The sequence below is a fragment of the Sus scrofa genome, chromosome 9 (assembly GCF_054392235.1).
Source record: "Sus scrofa isolate SSC_HxYL_T2T_F1_AM1 chromosome 9, Sscrofa_HxYL_maternal_Yorkshire_Landrace_v2.0, whole genome shotgun sequence".
Taxonomy (NCBI): domain Eukaryota; kingdom Metazoa; phylum Chordata; class Mammalia; order Artiodactyla; family Suidae; genus Sus; species Sus scrofa.
The window spans coordinates 112,629,466-112,648,043 of record NC_139391.1 but is presented as its reverse complement, the minus strand read 5'-3'; the positions used below and the strand labels follow the sequence as shown (position 1 = coordinate 112,648,043).

Here is an 18,578-nt window from a genome sequence, read left to right as displayed (position 1 = left end):
AATAAACATAAGGCAATGTGGCCTGTCCATAGAGTCCTCATCACAGAGGTCGAGGAGCTGGTCAGAGAGCATGGCTGAAAGTCTGAACAGTGACCACTAGGGTGTGGGGGTTCCTGAAGTGGACCACAGCTGACCTCAGGGCTGCCCACTCACAACCAGGGCATGTGTGAAATGAAACATCTTGTCTACGAAAACCAACAGTAAAGCATCCAGCAAACACCAGTGTCCAGAGTGCAGTGAAAATCTCGAAATGAGCAATTGGAGATTCTGAGTCAGCAAGTTGAATGACTAAAGAGATGCTAAAAAAAGAGAATCCCACAAAACCCAGGGTTTTAAGGAAACTGGAGTTGCATGAATGCAGTTCTGCTGCTTTCATTTGACTGGTGGGATCTTGCTATCCTGGTATAACCTCTCATGGGAACATTTAAAGCCAAATCTACAAACTATGAGAACTAAGAGGAATTGGCCTGGAGAGTGTCAAAATTACAATATCTAATAAATCTTTGTATATCATGCCTGTTGTTGATTTTCTACAACTTTCTTCTTGAGATTTCATGTTGAAATATAGCATGACTCCTTTTCTTTTTAATACCATAAAACTAGTAGGAAAGAAGAAATATTTTCCCAGTTTAGAACTGTACTTGTTTAGAAGCCTTTAAAAGAAAACCCAACATGTGGTCTTAGGCCCACCAAAAATTTCCCATTTTCTCAGAGTAATAAAAAAGTATAAACTGCCTCCATGACTTCTTTCTGAGGCTATTAAGAATCATGATTCCTTTTTAATGATGGTATAATCTGAAACTCTTGAATCTGATACCATTGGCTACTTAAACTGTCCTTTTCTTTTTAAGCTATTAGCAACAGCTTTGCCTACCTGTGATGTGTATTTCCAACAACATGGAGATGATTTCATAATTGACAAAGGAAATGTCCTACTGAAGAAAAATCAGAAGCAAAGCACACATGCAGATGAGCAGAATGAGGTAAACTTTCTTCAGGGCCATTGTCCATCGCGCTATAAGCAAACAACCCAGGTAATGTACTTGGAACCATGCATGGCCCATGTGAGTGCTCAGTCAATATAGGTCCTGTTATCCTCAAGAGCAGAGTAGAGGAAAGGAGGAAGCAAGCTCAAAGTGATTAGAGCCTCTGGGGAAAATATCAATAGCTTTATTTCTCTGCACATGATAATTTCTGGAATACAAGATTCTGAAGGGCTGAAGAGTCAGGCTCCATGCAGTCCTAATTTCTTGTCTTTTTAGTTAGGAGAGTGAGGAATGGCTCCCCTCCTATTTGGAGAAGAAAAAGGACATGCTGACGTCCCTGGGGGTGGTGCGTGACTCTGCCCTCGATTGTGAGGCTGCTGTAGTTGGTCAATGCCAGTGTGAGTGCCAGGGTGATGCCACCTCCTTGGGGGCTCTGCCTCCACTGGGTTCACAACACTGGAGGAGAGGAGTTCCCTGGTATCTTAGTGGATTGAGGATCTGGCATTGTCAGTGCTGTGACTCAGGTTGTAGCAGTGGCATGGGTTCCATCCCTGGCCCTAGAACTTTCTCATGCCACAGGCGTGACCAAAATAATAATAATAATAATAATAATGATGATGATGATGACGATGATGATGCAAGAGAAGACCTGAAGACCTTGTAGCTATCCAACTGGTATTCACTCAAGTCTGAGCCCCTTAGGCCTATTTGTTTTTTCGTTTGTTATGCTGGAGTCTTTACTGAGCATCACTGTGTGGATAAAGGAGAATTTTGGAAAAGCAAAGGAAATCAGTTGTTAGCTGTTCTATTCATAAATCCAGCACCTGAAACAGTCTTTTATACATAAGAGAACTTCTTGAGTGAATGAAATGATGGAATGAATGAAAACAGAAATACCTAGACATAGAGCCTGCCCTTAAGATTGTTGTGGAAGAACCAAGCCCTGTATACAATGAATGTGTGGCAGGGTGGGGGAAGTGTCGTAAAGAGGTGCACATTTCACGAGATGGATTTCACTGAAGGAGAACTACCTCCAGCCAAGACCAGAGAAGGCTTCATAGGTGGTGGGCCCCCTTCCAGGCCCACACATACCAAGTCACAGTGGCTTTGCTCTTTCTTTCTGTTCCCAAAAAACATGCCCACAGAGCCTCCTCTGACACTATGTCTCTCAATCCAAAATCCACCCAAAGGGGAGTTCCTGTTATGGCACAGTGGAAATGAATCCAACTAGTATCCATGAGGATATGGGTTCAGTCCCCGGCCTTGATCAGTGGGTTAAAAATCCAGTGTTGCCATGAGCTGTGGTGTAGGTCGCAGACAAGGCTCGAATACTGTGTTGCTGTGGCTATGGTGTAGGCTAGCAGCTATATGCCATCTGTGCATCCCTAAGAAGCGAAAAAAAAAAAAAAAAAAGAGAATCTGACTGCAGTGACTCCGGTTGTTGAGGAGGCGAGTGTTTGATTGCTGGCCCAGCAAAATGGGTTAAATGATCTGGTGTTGCCTCAGGTGCAGCTCACATTCAATCCCTGGCCCTGGGAACTTCCATATGCTATGGGTACAGCCACAAATTAAATAAATAAATAAATAAATAAAATCCACCCAAAGGAAAAAAGTGGGGAGTATCCTTGCTTCCTGGGGCATGGATCGGTGAACCTTAAAATCTTACTGTGCATAAGTTTTGCCCAGGGATTTGTTTAAAATGCAGATTTTAGGGCCTTCCACTTGAGATGCTGAAGCAGGGAATTTGAGACTTGTCAAGAAATCTGCCTGTTTACCAAGTGATATGGGGGAGTCCCTGGCAGCATTTTGAGAAACACTAATCATTCACAGCCTCCTCTCCTGACTCTTGCCTGAAATGTAAGTCTGTGTTACTGACTTACAAAACTTCTAGTCATCCCTGAAGACCAATTCAAATTTATCTTTCTCTTTGACATTCCTTACTGTGACATCACATCTGGGGTTTCCTTCTCTGGGGTCCAATAGATCAGTAATTTTCAAACTGCAGGTCATGCCTATTGGTGAGTAGGTCATGAAATCAGCTGGCTGAATCCACTTAGTACAAGAGAAGCCTATGAAACAAGGGCACTGAGCCACTGTATTATGCTGAAATCCCTACAAACAGAGATTACAACAGAGATGGGGGTGCAGGTACTTTAATGAGGGAGCACTCAGCAGGAGAAACCTATCAGGGCAGAAGCCTGGGGATGGGGAAAAATGACCCAAGGACAAAGTCTAGGGTAGAGTCTAGTCTTGCCTGATCCCCTAGGGAAGCTCTAAAAGATAAATCACACCACAGAGTGGTCTTCGCTGAGGCCCCAGGGCTGGCCTGTTGTATTCTTATGTCAGTCAGTTATGGCCATGGGCTACCAGGTCAGATGTCTGCCACCAGCCAGGTGAGGTGGCTCCCATGAGCCCAGGGCAATTCTCAAGAGAAGTGAGGCATGAGACATACAGCCAACAATAAAAGAGCTGGTGATGAGAGAGAGTGGCCCAGTAAAGGGACTTGGCATTACATCAGCAGCATCGATTCAAGTTCATTCCTGGTGTGCTCAGACCCATGTGCGGGGCCAGGGCAAAATAAAAATTAAAATGCAGCACCCCTTATTTTAAAAGTAGGGAAAGGGCCCTTAAGAAAATAAAATATGGAGTTCCCGTTGTGACTCAACAGCTTAAGAATTTGACACAGTGTCCATTAGGTTGCAGGTTCAATCCCTGACCTCAGCAATTTAAGGATACAGTGTTGCCTCAAGCTGCCCATAGGTTGTAGATGCAGCTCAGATCTGACATTGCTGTGCCAGTGGCATAGGCCTGAAGCTGCAACTCTGGTTGGACCCCTAGCCTGGGAACTTCCATATGCTGCAGATGCAGCCATTAAAAAAAAAAAAAAAGAAAAAAAAAGTAAAATATAAAGCTTTTTAGTTTCTTCTATAGTCTCTCTCCTTCAACTTTTCAAAATGGTTTTTATGTGCTATTTAATGTCAGTCTAAGTCGAGAAATATTAGAAATCTAAATTATTGGATTTCCTGTTGTGGCTCAGCAGGTTAAGGACCTGACATTGTCTCCATAGGATACAGGTTCGATCCCCAACCTCGATCATTGGCTTAAGGATCCTGTTTGCTGCAAGCTGCACCATAGGTCACAGATGCAGCTTGGATCTGGTGTTGCTGTGGGTGTGGTGTAGGCTGGCAGCTGCAGCTTCAATCCGAACCCTAACCTGGGGACTTTCATATGCCAAAGTTGTGGCCACAAAAAGAAAAAAAGAAAAATCTAAATTGTTAACATAAATGATACTGAATCTTTATGGCAAAACATTAGGGCATTTAGTTCATACACGTAGTCACTGAAGTTACACAATTTATATTTTGTAGTCATATATGCATATGTATTTGGTTCTTTCCAGAGCAATGGAGATGCTTCACAAATTCAACTGTTTTGATTTCGCATCTTAGTATGTGTTCTATCAACACTCTCTACCTTCAGCTTACTGATGAGTAAGGAAGGACTGAAAGGAAAAGAAACTCTGAGTTGCCCGGTCTTTTTCTTATTCTTCTTATACTTGAATAGTCATCATTTTCAATGACAGCAATTGGCTGATTCAAGGAATTAACATGAAAAATGTGTTTCTTAGAAGGCCTTTGCCTTCTTTCTGCTTTCAAAGCAAGTTTGATTGGAACAGAAAGCTTGGCTCCCTGGAGCTGTCAGCACCCCTTCTTACTCAGTCACAGACACAATGTGCTCCCTTTCTACTCGGAGTCTCACTGAACACCCAAGCATGGTAGGTCCACTTGGATCCCATGCTCAGGCATCATATACACTATATGTCCTCTGATCGTGCTCCATTGTCCCAAGACATTTCATTTACAAAACAACTTCTGAGATGAAACTATTGATTATTTCATGATGGTGACAGCAGAGCATTAAACCAAGTGCAGGGCCCTTCTGAGCATGGGGTCCCCTGCAGCTGTTCAGATTGCATGTCCCTTGAAACGGATCCTGCCTGTTTACTTCTCACCTTAAGCTCACTCCATGCAGGCAAGTTTCTCAAGGATTCTCACTGGTCACAGTTTCTGGGGAAATTTATCAAAGGAGATGAGCGAGACAACCCACAGCTGTTGGTCCTGAGGTTGTAACTGATATTTCCTATCTCCGTCCCTCCCTCCTCATCACCTAGAATCCTCTCATCCTCAGCAAGCATTTCTCCTGGGTGGGATGACTTAGATCCTCATTCCTCTGGAGTCTGAGGCCCTGGTACCACGCTCTTACCAGGCCACAGGTATGGTAGTTCCAAAGTTGGATCACCTCAGTGTCATACATATTCCTTGTGTCTCCATTCTAGAGCAGCGGCCCTACTGCTATGATAACTTGTTCCCGTGCCTGCTCATTACTGTCATGAGGAGCCAAGTGACCATGCAGCAGTCATGGCTTTAACGTGATGGAATTCTTTGTCCCTGCCCAAGAGTGAAGACCTCCAATCCCACAGAACCTAGAGTTGCAAGGACCTTCTGCTCAAGGTCACTGGGAGTGAAGGTAAACTTGGCTACTCCTACTTAGTTCCCAAGCCCATGTGTTCTCCTTATTGGCAACACAGTATCACATAAAAACCATTGGTTTAAGGAGTAAATAACATCTAGAAGAAAACTACCCTATCACATAGGATGTCATTTCCAAGCAAGTGAAGTAGATGCATCTTCTCAGAGCTCCATTCCACTGCCATCTTGGCATCTTCTGGATAGCATAGCTTGTGTAGGATCAGGGGATCCCAAAGTCACACAACCACTGCTGCAGTTGTTTTGCTGTAAAATGGATTCCTTGGGCTGAGGAAGTTATGTTTTTCCCCACTGGCTAACTAGACACTCTGTGAGCTGTCAGAGAGTGGTGCTGACCGAGGCCATTGAGCATCTGATTCTCACTGTGGGATGTCACATAACATCTCTTTAGACAGAGGGATCCCCTTCTCTGTCCTTCAGTAGAGGGGATCCATGTGATATTTGGTGGAACATCTGGATGGTCCATATTCTTTAGAGCTTTAGTGTTACAAGGAATAGAAGAATTAACAACCTTTAAGATAGTGAGAGTCTTTGTCCCTGTCCAAGAATGAACACATCTAATTCTATGGAACCTAGAAATGCAAGGACCTTCTGCTCATGAGCACTAGGAGTGACCCCTCAGGGTCACCCTCAGGGTCCATGCCTTATTACTGGTTCATGTTAGCCAGGTCTCTCTGAGAGATCCACCACTTTCCCATGCTGAACCTTGATCCTAACTGCCAGGCAAGTGGTCAGGAGAAGCAGATCCTGTGGAATGTACACATTTTCTTTGAAGGTACCTGCATCATTTGAGATTTGTGCATTATCTTTAGATATGGCAGGGATAGAGGCAGGGTTGGGGAGGGGGCGCTCCATTTTCTGACTAGGATGAGTGAATTACTTCTATAGTCCAAGAGTGCTCAGGAGAACATCAGGGTTCAAGATTCTCCAAATCCAATTAGATCCATGAGGATGCAAGTTCCATCCCTGACCTTGTTCAGTGAGTTGGGGATCTGGCATTGCCATGAGCTGTGGTGTAGATCACAGATGCAGCTCGGATCCTACATTGCTGTGGCTGTGGTGCAGGCCAGCAGCTGCAGCTATGATTTGAACTCTAGCCTGGAAACCTCCATATGTTGCAGGTGTGGCCCTAAAAAGCAAAAAAAAAAAAAAAAAGCAGTTTCTCATCTGCTCCACCCAGGTCTCAAGATCCCCCTGCTTCCCTATGAAGGGCCTGACTTTGCCATAGGTGACTTACCCATGCTGAGCGTTCAACCTTCCCTAAAGTTCCTCAACGCTTCCATTTAAGTCTTGTGCCTGGTCCTGGGCTCTTCCTGCCCTCTCACTAAAGGAGGTGAGAGTCTCTTTAAATCCTACCAAGGAGCCCTTCTGATTCTCATACTTTAATTTGCTGATTAATTGCCCAGAACCTGATGTCTTCTTTCATCAAATCATCAATGGCATCCACTAGCCACCCATATCCATAGTCCTTATAACTACAATTTCCCCCATATCTGTCAATGCCAGAAATATTGTTCAAGTCAGTGCCTACCCTTCCCCCTTTTTCCTGTGCCAGGTCACCACAGAGGACAGATTTAGTAACTGCTCTGCTGCTACACAAGGGTCAGTGACACATGGCACCTACTGGGGTCCTCATTGCCAGCTGAACAGTAAATGACCCACCTCCAGGATTGCATCTTAAGATTCTGCTTCTAGGTACACTGTCTGTTACCAACTGACTCAGATTAGGGGTCCTAGAAACAGAGCACCTAAGGGCACTCAAGATCTGATTCAGATGCCTGTGATTTACGAAGGCAGTGTTTTTCAGGACAACTCTTCAAGAGAGTGAAAGAAAGGAGATAGAGAAAAGAGTCAGATGTGGTCTTAGGTAAAAACAAAACAAAGCAAATAAACAAACACTTGGATTGGTCCACAGAGAAGTTCAGAAATATAAGCTGCAGACAAAGTTGCCCTGCCCCTTGAGATGACAGGGCCAGCCTTTCCTACCATCCTATCAGGCAGTCATTAGCTGCAAGCTACGCCCTGGGGTGGGAGTTTGGGGAGGGGGGGGATTACTCCAGAGAAGGGGGCAATTGTGAGCTGTTACACAGCATCTGGGGGATGAGTGTACCAGCCATGTAAAGGGGATCCCAGAAGGGTACCTACAGTGTCTCCTGCAATTTTCAGAGTACGTTTTTTTAAAAAAAGTTTGAAAAACGTTGCAGAGAGATGAGTTTCCATATACTTCTGTCTCATTTCTTATTTCTATTTCTGTCTCCAACCCAAGATTCTAAACTCCTCTGTGGCAGAGACGCTGTCCTATTCATCTTTGCATTTCCCATTCAGAGACTGGGATTGAATTGTTACTAAATAAACATTTGTCAAATGAAGAGCAGTTTGTGGTAGATTACAGAGCAACTTGAACTCCAGGCAAAGTAATTTGGGCGTGATGCTCTTGGCAGTTAGAAAGCTTGAAAATGCTCCTTGGCAGCAGTGTGCAGTATATATTGGACGAGGGAGATTACAGAGAGAACAGCCAAGAGGCTGTTGCAGTGATACAGGCAAAAAAAAAAAAAAAAAAAAAATCAACAGGAGGCAGAATCCTGGAAGCTGGAAGTGTGGAGAGACAGATGCAAAAGTCATTAGGGAAGTATGATCTACGGGGTCCAGATGGCCCCAGGCTGACATCCAGCATAGAGACCGGCAGGGCTGCTAATCAATCAAATGCATGAGGAGTTTTGTACTTATGTGCCCAGAGCAGATGGGAGAAGATCATTTCTCATGATCTTTTGCATGGAAGAAATACCTACAAAATAAATCTGTGTGGCTTTTCTCATCATGGTGCACAGCTGGGCAAAATCCGTGAAGTAGGCGTGGGCATATTTCCTTTTCCCTGTGTATTTTGGGCATAACGCTATAGTCATACCTGACAAAAGCCAGGGTCATCAACATGGTATCACTCAGTTCATGAGCACATGCTGCCTAGTGACCGTGCTTTCCAAATAATCATTCTATACAGTAATGTATGTTCCAAAGCTATAGATTTGGCATGGTATTCTCAGCTGTGTTCTGAACGGTATCTTGGTTGGAATCATTTATCCAGGACTCAGATGGATCATACACACATAAAGAAATGTATGCTGGGTTTTTTTGTTTGTTTGTTTTTGCTGTTTTCTGAAATCTTCTAGCCCTTCAGTCTAGGCAAAGCTATGTTTATTCCTTTCCAATTTTAGGGTTCATTGAATTTTGGCCAGCTACCTGTGGTTCCCATTGTTCTCCGAGAGCCAGTTCCTGGGATGCCTGTGACGTGGACGGGACCAGGATTTGCCAGGGTTCTCCAGGGAGCCGGCTTGAGATTCACTGTCGAGAATATCGCCTTCTCCATGGACTTCGGTGTTGCCATTCGCTATGAGACTCAGGTATCCTTAACTCCACTTCTACAGCAGTGGTACAAAGCTGAATGAAATACATAACTGAACTTACTGTTTCTGTTCCAGTCTTGCCTAGATTCCTCATAACAAGATTTGCAAAAATGTAGCACATCTGGAGAGTATTATAACCAAAGCGTTTCCTAAAGATATTAGAGCACCACAGTGAGCCAGATGCACACACACCCTATTCCGTGGAGAGATGCTAAAGTGGGAGCTATGTATTTAAGTTACTGGATCTCGGGAAGTGGTGATAGGTTGTTTGTGTAAGAACAATAAATAAATAATGCAAATCCTACCCTCCTGAGACATTTCTTTTCTAAAAATTTAATAAACTAATGTATGTGGAGAGATTCAAACTCACAGGGATGCAGAAAAGGCATTTATTGGCACTTGGATTTGAGTGAAACAGGGAGAAAAGCTAAAAGCAACCTGCTTTTCCTGCCTCCTACCTTTCTACCCCTTCCCCCACCTTTTGAGAAATACCTAAGACAGAAGAGAAAGCAAATTAGAGAAACATTTGATCTCGGAGTTCCTTTGTGGTTCAGTGACTTAAAGATCCAGTGTGGTTACTGCTGCAGATCAGATTACTGCTGTGGCTCAGGTTTGATCCCTGGCCTGGGAACTTCCGCATACTGCAGGCATGCCCCCACCTCCCCGCCACCCCCAGAAAAAAAGGAAAAAGAAAGAAAGAAAAACACTTGCTCTAGAGCAGTGGTTCCTAAACTTTTCTTTGCATAACCTTTTCTTTGATAATCCGAAACCCCACAGATCATCTCCCTGAAAAGTATTTTTATGGCTGGGGGTGGACTTAGAGCCCAGTCCTTCTGGGGACCACATGCTGGAAGGGTTCACTGTGTGTTATATGATTGGAGCTGATGATTGGCTTTGAAACTCTTTTTTTTTTTTTTTTTTTTTTTTTTTTTTTTGTCTTTTTTATTTAGGGCTTCACTCACAACATGTGGAAATTCCCAGGCTAGGGGGCCAAATCAGAGCCACAGCTACCAGCCTGTGCCACAGCCACGGCAATACCAGATCCAAGCCATGTCTGTGACCTACACCACAGTGCACGGCAGTGCCAAATCCTTAACCTGCTGATGAGGCCAGGGATCGGACTTGTGTCCTCATGGATACTAGGCAGATTTGTTTCCTCTGAGCTATGATGGGAACTCCCTGAAACTCTTAATATAATATAGTTCTTAGTTTCTCATAAACAAAAGGCAAGGTATGCCAAGGAACTTTGATCTTGTAAATATGACAAGAAAGTCATTAAAAAAACTGTATATACACGGAAATATATTCAATATCCTATGATAAACAACAATGGAAAATAACCTTAAAAAATATAAGTATAACTGAATAACTTTGCTGTACAACAGAAATTAACACAGCACTGTAAATCAACTATGTTTCAAAAAAATTATATATAAATATAAATACACATAAATTTTTGTAAAGAAAGAATATATCTCTGACACCTTTAAAAAACTTTTCCAAATTGTAAGCCTTCCAGAATTTAGCTAATTAGCATAAGTGTCTCTTTCTCTTTCCCTCTCTATATGTGTGTGTATGTCTCTATATGTATTTATACACATATAAATATATCTAGTAACATAATATTAAATAATAAAAATTTATGTACTAATTTTTATGAACTAATCCAAGAAAAGTATATATCCTTTTGTGAAAGCTTCCAGATATTTAATTTTTGTTCTGTGATCCAGGAACATATCAGTCATTTCTTTGGGAGATGGATTAAAAGAGTAGACCTGTCAGACGTGCCAGGGTGTTTCCAGGCCATGAATTAATGACCAGAAACTATTCCTTCTAGTCAGACCACAATTCAAACATCATTGAGTTGGGACTGGGAGTGACCCTCTTCTCTCAACTCCCAAATCCTGTTCTTCTGAGCAGGCTGTGGGTTGCAGAGGCATCTCACTCACTCTCCATTAGGAGGACGTTGGTCTGTGCTCTCATGTGCTGCCTTCTAGTCCACAGATGCCTGGGGGGTCTGGGTGGTGGTCAGCCCCGCCAGAGGGAGCAAGCACTGTACCCGCAAGACCTTGCAGCTGAAGCCTCAGCGTTTTGCTCTACCAGCAGCTTCCAGGTATGCCGGGGATGGGGGCAATGGGGGGATAGGGGCTTGTCCTCAAACGTTGAAGGCTTCCTTAGGAGGCTGTCATCTATCCATCATTTGTGTGCAGAAGCTAAGTGGGGGAAGAGGTATAGCAAAGGAGCCCATATTTTTATTATATGTTTATTACATTTATTTAGTACATGTTTACTCAGTGCTACACTGAGCTTTGCATTTACTGTCACATCGGAATCTTCCTAACACCTCAAGGTAGATTTTGTCTTTGGTAGATGAGGAAATGAAGAATGAGAACACACCCATGCCTTGTGCCAGGACTCTCCAGCCCAGATCTTCTGACTTGAATGTTTGTTTCCCATTCCCCGGGCGGCCTTGAGATGTGAGCAGGTGAAATGCTGCAAGAATAAGAGCACCATAGTCAACCTGAGTTATCGCAACAGCTGAGAGCCTATGAAGGAAAAACCTACTGATTTGGAGGCCACTGATTTTGCAGTGGAGATCCGTGGCCAATAAAACAGAGACCCTGTTGATGTTAGCCTGACGCGTGGGAGGAAGGACATTTGTTCCAACCTTCTCCCAGAGCAGTCGTGACAACCCATGGCCAGTTTCTAAGGCTCTGCTGTTTGGCATAATCCTATGGAATTATTATCCATGGAGAATCTGAATCTGCATTTACTGTTCACCCAACCCACCCTGAGATGGTCCAGACCTCCACCTGGCCTTCATCCCTTCATCCCTGTCACTCACTGCCCAGTATACACAGGAACACATCAAATGTGATGGCTGCCTAGGTTATATAACTGTACTTTTTGTCACTGAATTTTTGCTTTATGTCTCAATACAGGATCGTGCTGCTTCCCACACCCATCTGTTTAGAACCAGATGTACGATATTCCATAGATGTCTATTTTTCCCAGCCTTTGGAAGGCGGGCTCCAGGCTCACTCACACATCCTGGTTGACTCTGTAAGTATCACAGAGCCTTGTGGGTTCTTCCTTTGCAACTGAGCTCCATTATGATTCTTCAAGTAGGATTTGAGTTTGAAATGTTTCCTGAGAAATAGAAATGTATTTGGTTCATTATAATGATCACCTCTTCTCTGTGAAAGTCACTGATAACAGTTACAAATCTCCTAGAACAGTATGTGCCCATCACAGCTTTGTTTTGTTTTGTTGCGAGGAAAATGAAGCTTCTTTATTTTCCTATAAGTGGGATAATCGCAGTTTATACCTGTTGTCCCAGTGTCCCAACTGATCTGACCTCTCCTTCAGATTTTTAACATTTTTAATGGTTCTTTTAGTCTTAATTTTTTTACATTGAGATTTTTAATTTTTTAATGAAGAATTATTAATAGGTGCATTGGTAGACTTCTGCTTTGGTTTTATTTTGTTGTTGTTTTGTTTTTACATATTCTATTACTTAGACTTCACAACGACTCTATGAGGGAAGTGTTGTCCTTACTCCCATTTTGCAGATGACAGAATTGAGGCACAGAGTCACAGAACTACTAAGTGAGAAATCAGCGCCAGATGCCTGATTCCAGTGTGCCTATCTGAGGCCACTACCATATACTGGCATCACAGAAAGTTTGGGGAGAAATTCCACCAATAATTAATTAATTATTATCATCTTGTAAGTCCCCATTTTATACATACTATGCTTTTACATCATTATAATCCAAATGTTCAGATAAGATTGTGCACAGAGTTTTTTTACTTCCTATTATACCATAAGAATTTTCTTGTGGTGCTTATGTAACTTTACTGTTTTAGGAACCATGCATAGTATTTCTTTGATAAACATCTTTCAATGTTGGGCCACAGGTGAACCTTCTAAACCCCTCACTCTGTGCACAGCTTCAGGCCCATGCATGTCACTGGGCAGAGTTTGGACCCTGAATAAATTTATTTAATTTACTCATCCATTCCCCTACTTGTGGTTATAGGTCGTTTCTATTTTTCTCTATTCTGTATAGTTAGTACATATTTTTTTAATGTTTTAAAATAAAGTCTTGGAGATCCCGTTGTGGCTCAGCAGAAACAAACCCAACTAGTATCCATGAGGATTCAGGTTTGATCCCTGGCCCCACGTGGCGGGTTACGGATCCAGCATTGCCATGAGCTGTGGTTGCAGATGTGGCTCGAATCTCACATTTCTGTGGCTGTGGCATAGGCCAGTAGCTGTAGCTGCAATTTGACCCCTAGCCTGGAAACTTCCATATGCTGCGGATGTGGCCCTAAAAAGCAAAAAACAAAACAAAACAAAACAAAAAACCGCAAAAATAATAATAAAATAAAATAGTCTTTTTTTACCCAAGGTTTTGTGGCTCTTGAAATAATGTCAGATTAATTAATTAATAGTGTGTCAGATTAGTTTCAAGAAGGCATTCCCCCAGTTAATTATCAGGATCATCAGTTATGCATGAAAGTGCCAGTTTTATCCCACCTTCAGTAAAATTGTATAGAATGATGCAGGATTTTTTTTTTTTTTTCTGAACCAGCAGTATATGGAAGTTCTCAGGCCAGGGATTGAATCTGAGCCACAGCTTCTGCAAACCATGCAACAGTTGCAGCAATGCTGGATCCTTAACCCACTGTGCTGGGCCAGGGATCAAACCTGTGCCTCAGCAGAGACCCCAGCCATTGCAGATACAATGTCGGATCCTTAATCCACTGTGCCACAGTGATAACTCCTTATATAGAATGGTTTAAAGTAATTTTGTGGATAAAAATTAAATTTCTCTGTTAAAATTGCATTTTTAATTGTTTGTGAGAACCTTCTAATACCATAATTTAAAATCGGCAAACTACCATCCTGAAAAGTTTTATTGGAACACAGCCATGCCCACTGATTTCCATGTTATCTACGCTGCTTTCAAGCTACAAAGATCCAATTGAGTATTTGCAACATAGACCTTTCAGTCACAAAGCCAAAAATATTTACTTTCTGACCTTTTATGGAAAGTTTGTTAGCTCCTGATTTAGTTACCTATATATCCATATGTTGTGTATTGTGGCTTTAAAGTTCAATTTTAAACTAGAAACATTTAAAATTTATACCCCAGAACTTTTAAATTTTATCATCTACTATCAACCTAAGATAGGCATATCTTAGATTTTATTCAGTAAGTTCAGCTATTATAACATGAAAAAAACTAGCTGTTGTTTCAAGATTATTTTACCAAAAGTGGAATCGTAAGATTTAGGAGAGAGAGAGAAGGAAGGAAAGGAAGGAAGGATGGAAAGGAGGGAGAGAGGGAGAAAGGAAAGATGCAGAACACCCAGTGAAATCTGAATCATGTAATTATGTAATTATTACATGTAATTATGTGGTTACAAATATTGCCTTCAATATTGCATGAGATATACTAAAAAATTATTCATCATTTCTCTGAAATTCAGTATTAGCTAGATGATTTGTATTTTATTTGGCATCTTACCCAAAGGTTGTCTAAATTCTGCCCCCAGAGGGCCTTGTAATGTTGCAGTGAGTTTCTGCCATATTATGATAGAAATGAAGTGGAAAGTAGAAACCAGCTCTTGAGTGGGAAGTGTAAAGTATCACGATTTCTCTATCCATGTAGTTCATATTCTCTGCAGAGGAGCTTTAAATAAAACTGTGTTCACGCACCAACATATGAGTTACAAAGAAAGAGAATCGAATCCAACGGGTTTAATTCAAGAAAAAAAAAAAGCTGAAATTTGGGAGCCTAGGCAGTGTGAAGCAAGGGAAAGGAAGAAATAAGGACTCCTAACCATGAAGGAAAGTTATTGTTGTGATGATAACTGTCATGGAACTCAAATTTATGACAGCCGAGGTCCTCCGCATTTTAAAGCTGTGTCTTAAGTATTTCTGAACTTTGTAAATTCCTAAGGTAGTCACTGGCTGTTTTGTTGAATATATCCATCCAAATTACCTGTTCAGCACCCATTCTCTGAGTATATGTGGGCCAGGCACCATGCTGGTTTCTGGGGAGCAGGGGGCAACCAGGTTCTTTCCCTCAAAGCATTCTCCACTTGGTACAGAAGATGGAGTATAGGAGTTCCCATGGTGGCTCAGTGGTTAACGAATCCGACTAGGAACCATGAGGTTGCGGGTTCGATCCCTGGCCTTGCTCAGTGGATTGGGGATCTGGTGTTGCCGTGAGCTGTGGTGTAGGTCGCAGACGAGGCTTGGATCCCGCGTTGCTGTGGCTCTAGCATAGGCTGGTGGCTGCAGCTCCAATTCAACCCCTAGCCTGGGAACCTTCCTAAGCAGCAGGAGCGGCCTAAGAAATGGCAAAAAAAGGCAAAAAAGAAAAAAAATAGATGGAGTATAAACAAAATCATCGCAGTGATGTTTGATAGATGCAGAAGTAGAATATTTGGAAAAAAATTAAATTACATTAAAAAAATTTTCTTTTTTTTTTTTTTTTTTTTGTCTTTTGGTCATTTTTGGGCCACACCTGTGGCATATGGAGGTTCCCAGGCTAGGGTAGAATCAGAGCTGCAGCCACTGGCCTACGCCACAGCCACATCAATGCCAGATCAGAGCCATGTCTGTGACCTACACAATAGTTCAAGGCAACACTGGATCCTTAACCCACTGAGCAAGGCCAGGGATCAAACCCACAACCTCATGGTTCCTAGTCAGATTCATTTCCACTGTGCCATAATGGGAACTCCCATTAAAAAAATTTTAAATGGATTATTTGAAACTAATTTAAATTCTGTGCATTTTGGTCCATTACCAAATGATCATCCTCATATGTATATATACATACTGTCATGAAAACTCTGAAACCAAAATAAAAATGAAGAGTGCCACTTGATCTTGGCAAACTGTCTGGAACCTCAGATGGAACCACCCATTTTTAGGTCAGATTCTTTAGAAGCAGGAACTCAGGGGTGCCTGGTTGACTGAGGTCATGCTCGTTGGCTCAAAGGAATGAGGGGACCAAGAGGGCATCAGAGAGGATGTGGTCTCCATGGGGCTCTGAAGCATGAAGTTCCCAGGGTCAGTTCCACCTGGAGGTGAATGGTGGGCCTCTGTGTGCCCATGTCACCAGGCACAGGCTCACTACCTCCCCACTCCCACCCCCTCCTGGACATGGTGGCTGGGTCCAGCTTTCTGGAGAAGGAGCAGCTGTGAGGTTTTAGCAGCCAACGCCACAGCAGCTGGTGGATGGGAAGATCTGGGCAGGGCACCTGCAGTGTCCCTGGGAGTCCCTGCCCCAGGATGCCTATTGGAGGAAGTCGTTAACATATTTTGTGATTCCCAACTAATGCAGTCTTGCTGCTCTGGGAAGATAGGGGACTGCTTGGAACTTGACCTTTTCAAAGTTCATTCTTCTCTACAGCCAGATTAATATTTGCATCTAAGATGGAGATGCATTACCAAGAAGACCAGATGAAAGATTTGTTCATTCCTTCAGCACAAATCTCTTTTGTTGGGCCAGCATGAGGAGATGGTTCATTTTTTAATTTTCTGTTGCCCTGGTTACACGATATGTGTATCCATTAAAATGTGCCGAAAGTCCAAGGGAGATTACACGTTCTAGAACATAAAACTTTCATTTTTCTTTTAAACCATGGGATGGACTGTACTTGGTAAACAGAAAGCCCTTTGAAGTTTCTAGAAGAAGTGAGTCATGGCATTACAAAATCCTATAGCTGACAAGGACTCTTGTCATCTGCTCCATCTGCTTGGTGCCAGAAAGGGCCAACTCTAAACTGACTTGGACCAAGAACTGTAAACAACTGGTTCCTGGTTGTCCACCCCCCCGCCAAGCCTCCCCCATCTGGCTTCCTTCTGGATGTCTCCTCTCTTGGTTTTTGTTTAGAAAAAAGCAGTGTCATTTTAGTATCAACTTAAAGATACAGTCCCAGGAGTGTATGTATACTTCTTAACTGCATGAATTTCTATGATGCGCTTACTGGAAATTAGACACTGGGGTAGACACAGGTGTAAATGAGACAAGGCCCTTCCCGGCCACGCCAGGGCTGACACTTTAAAGGGGAGATGCAGACAGTAACACAAGAGATGACAGCACCATGTGACAGTTACCTGGAGCTGTGACAGGTCATTTGGTGTGACTCAGGCAATGGCTCTCAGTGTCATCTAACTCAACCTCCCCTTTTTATTACAAATATTTTATTACAGTCTTTCCTGGTCTGCAGTGAAATTCACAGGCATTATAGCTTACCTGCACACATAACATCCACATAATATCAATGTGATGTGCAAATACAAGGGAGAAATAACAGGGAAGTAATTTATAAGGAAATACCATGTACTTCAATATGTACATGCACACGCATAAACACACCAGGGGACGTACTCAAGTGGGGAGATGCTCTTACACATGCAATCACTACATACAAGACAGGCGTGAAAGCAGGTGGGTTGTAAACATGTTTAACGTATTTTAAAAGCATCGAGGAAGGCTCTCAACTCATAAACAGTGATTTCTCATTTGCGGATATTCAATGGAACATCCAAAAGCTGTCAGAGAATGAGATGATTTTCCATGTGGTAAGAAGGATTTCTGATCCCCACTCACTAAATGTCAGTTACACACCTCACTCCATTACCTTGACAACCAAAACCACCCTTTGGAATTTCTAAAATGCCCCCTGGGGTCAACTTCCCCTATTGAGAACCACTGGGTTGAGAGATTAGGGAGGGAGCAAAATGAAAAGAGTTGAGGTTTAGATATTATCCTGAGGCAATGGGGAGCCACTGAAAGCTTTTAAGAAGGGGTTTATCTGAACAGAATGCCTTTTAAAGAGTCACTGTGACTATAAAATAGGAAATTGACGGGGGGGGGGGGGGGAGGAGACAATAGTGGAAGATGGGATGCCTCTGGGGCTGACACCCTTAATCTGGGTGCCTCAATGAGGAAAGGGATGGGAGTGAAGAGCAATAAACACATTCTAGACACAGGTTAGCAGTCAGATTGGCCAGGCTTGTGACTGACTTGATGTTTGGGGTAATGCAGGCTTCTTGGTAATGAAGAAGCAGGTATCAAAGATGACCTTCAGTTTTCTACACTGAGCAGCTTGGTGGATGGTGGCATCATGTCCTGGCAAGAGGCACAGAGCGGAAAGCAGGGTTCAGGTGTGTTTGGTTGGCAGAGCTTGTGGGGCAACCCACAGGCACGTCCTACACAGAGCTGGGTCCCACGATTGAGATGTGGGCAAGAGACAAAACGCAGATGGCAGCACTCCATCGCTGGTAACCAAAGGCACGGCACTGTCAAGGTCACATAGGCAATGGGTCTGGGTTAAGAGGGTGACCCATGGGAGAGCCCTGAAGAACCCCAACATCCAGGGTTGGGTGCAGGGAGGGGATTGCAGTGGTGTGAACGGTAAATGGAAGAGGAGGCCATGAGGATGGAGGGAGACAATTTTTCAAGAAATTTGGCTCTCAAGGACAGACACAGGAAGGACAGTGGCAGGAGGAATGTATGAGATCAAGGAGGTGATTTTACAGAGGGGAGAGATTTAAGCGCATTTAAAAGTCGGTGTGAAAGGAAGAGATTTAAGAAAGAAAGCATAATCCACAG

At 43.0% G+C, this 18,578-nt stretch overlaps 1 protein-coding gene across 1 annotated transcript in view; it reads left to right on the top strand.

The window, feature by feature from the left end:
• LAMB4 (laminin subunit beta 4) overlaps positions 1-18,578 on the top strand; it is a 149,355-nt gene that overhangs the window by 76,917 nt on the left and 53,860 nt on the right. The window contains 4 exon segments of the mRNA XM_084977505.1: positions 852-983; positions 8,746-8,931; positions 10,932-11,047; positions 11,877-11,996. Of these exon segments, the coding sequence (XP_084833631.1) occupies positions 852-983; positions 8,746-8,931; positions 10,932-11,047; positions 11,877-11,996 (554 nt within the window).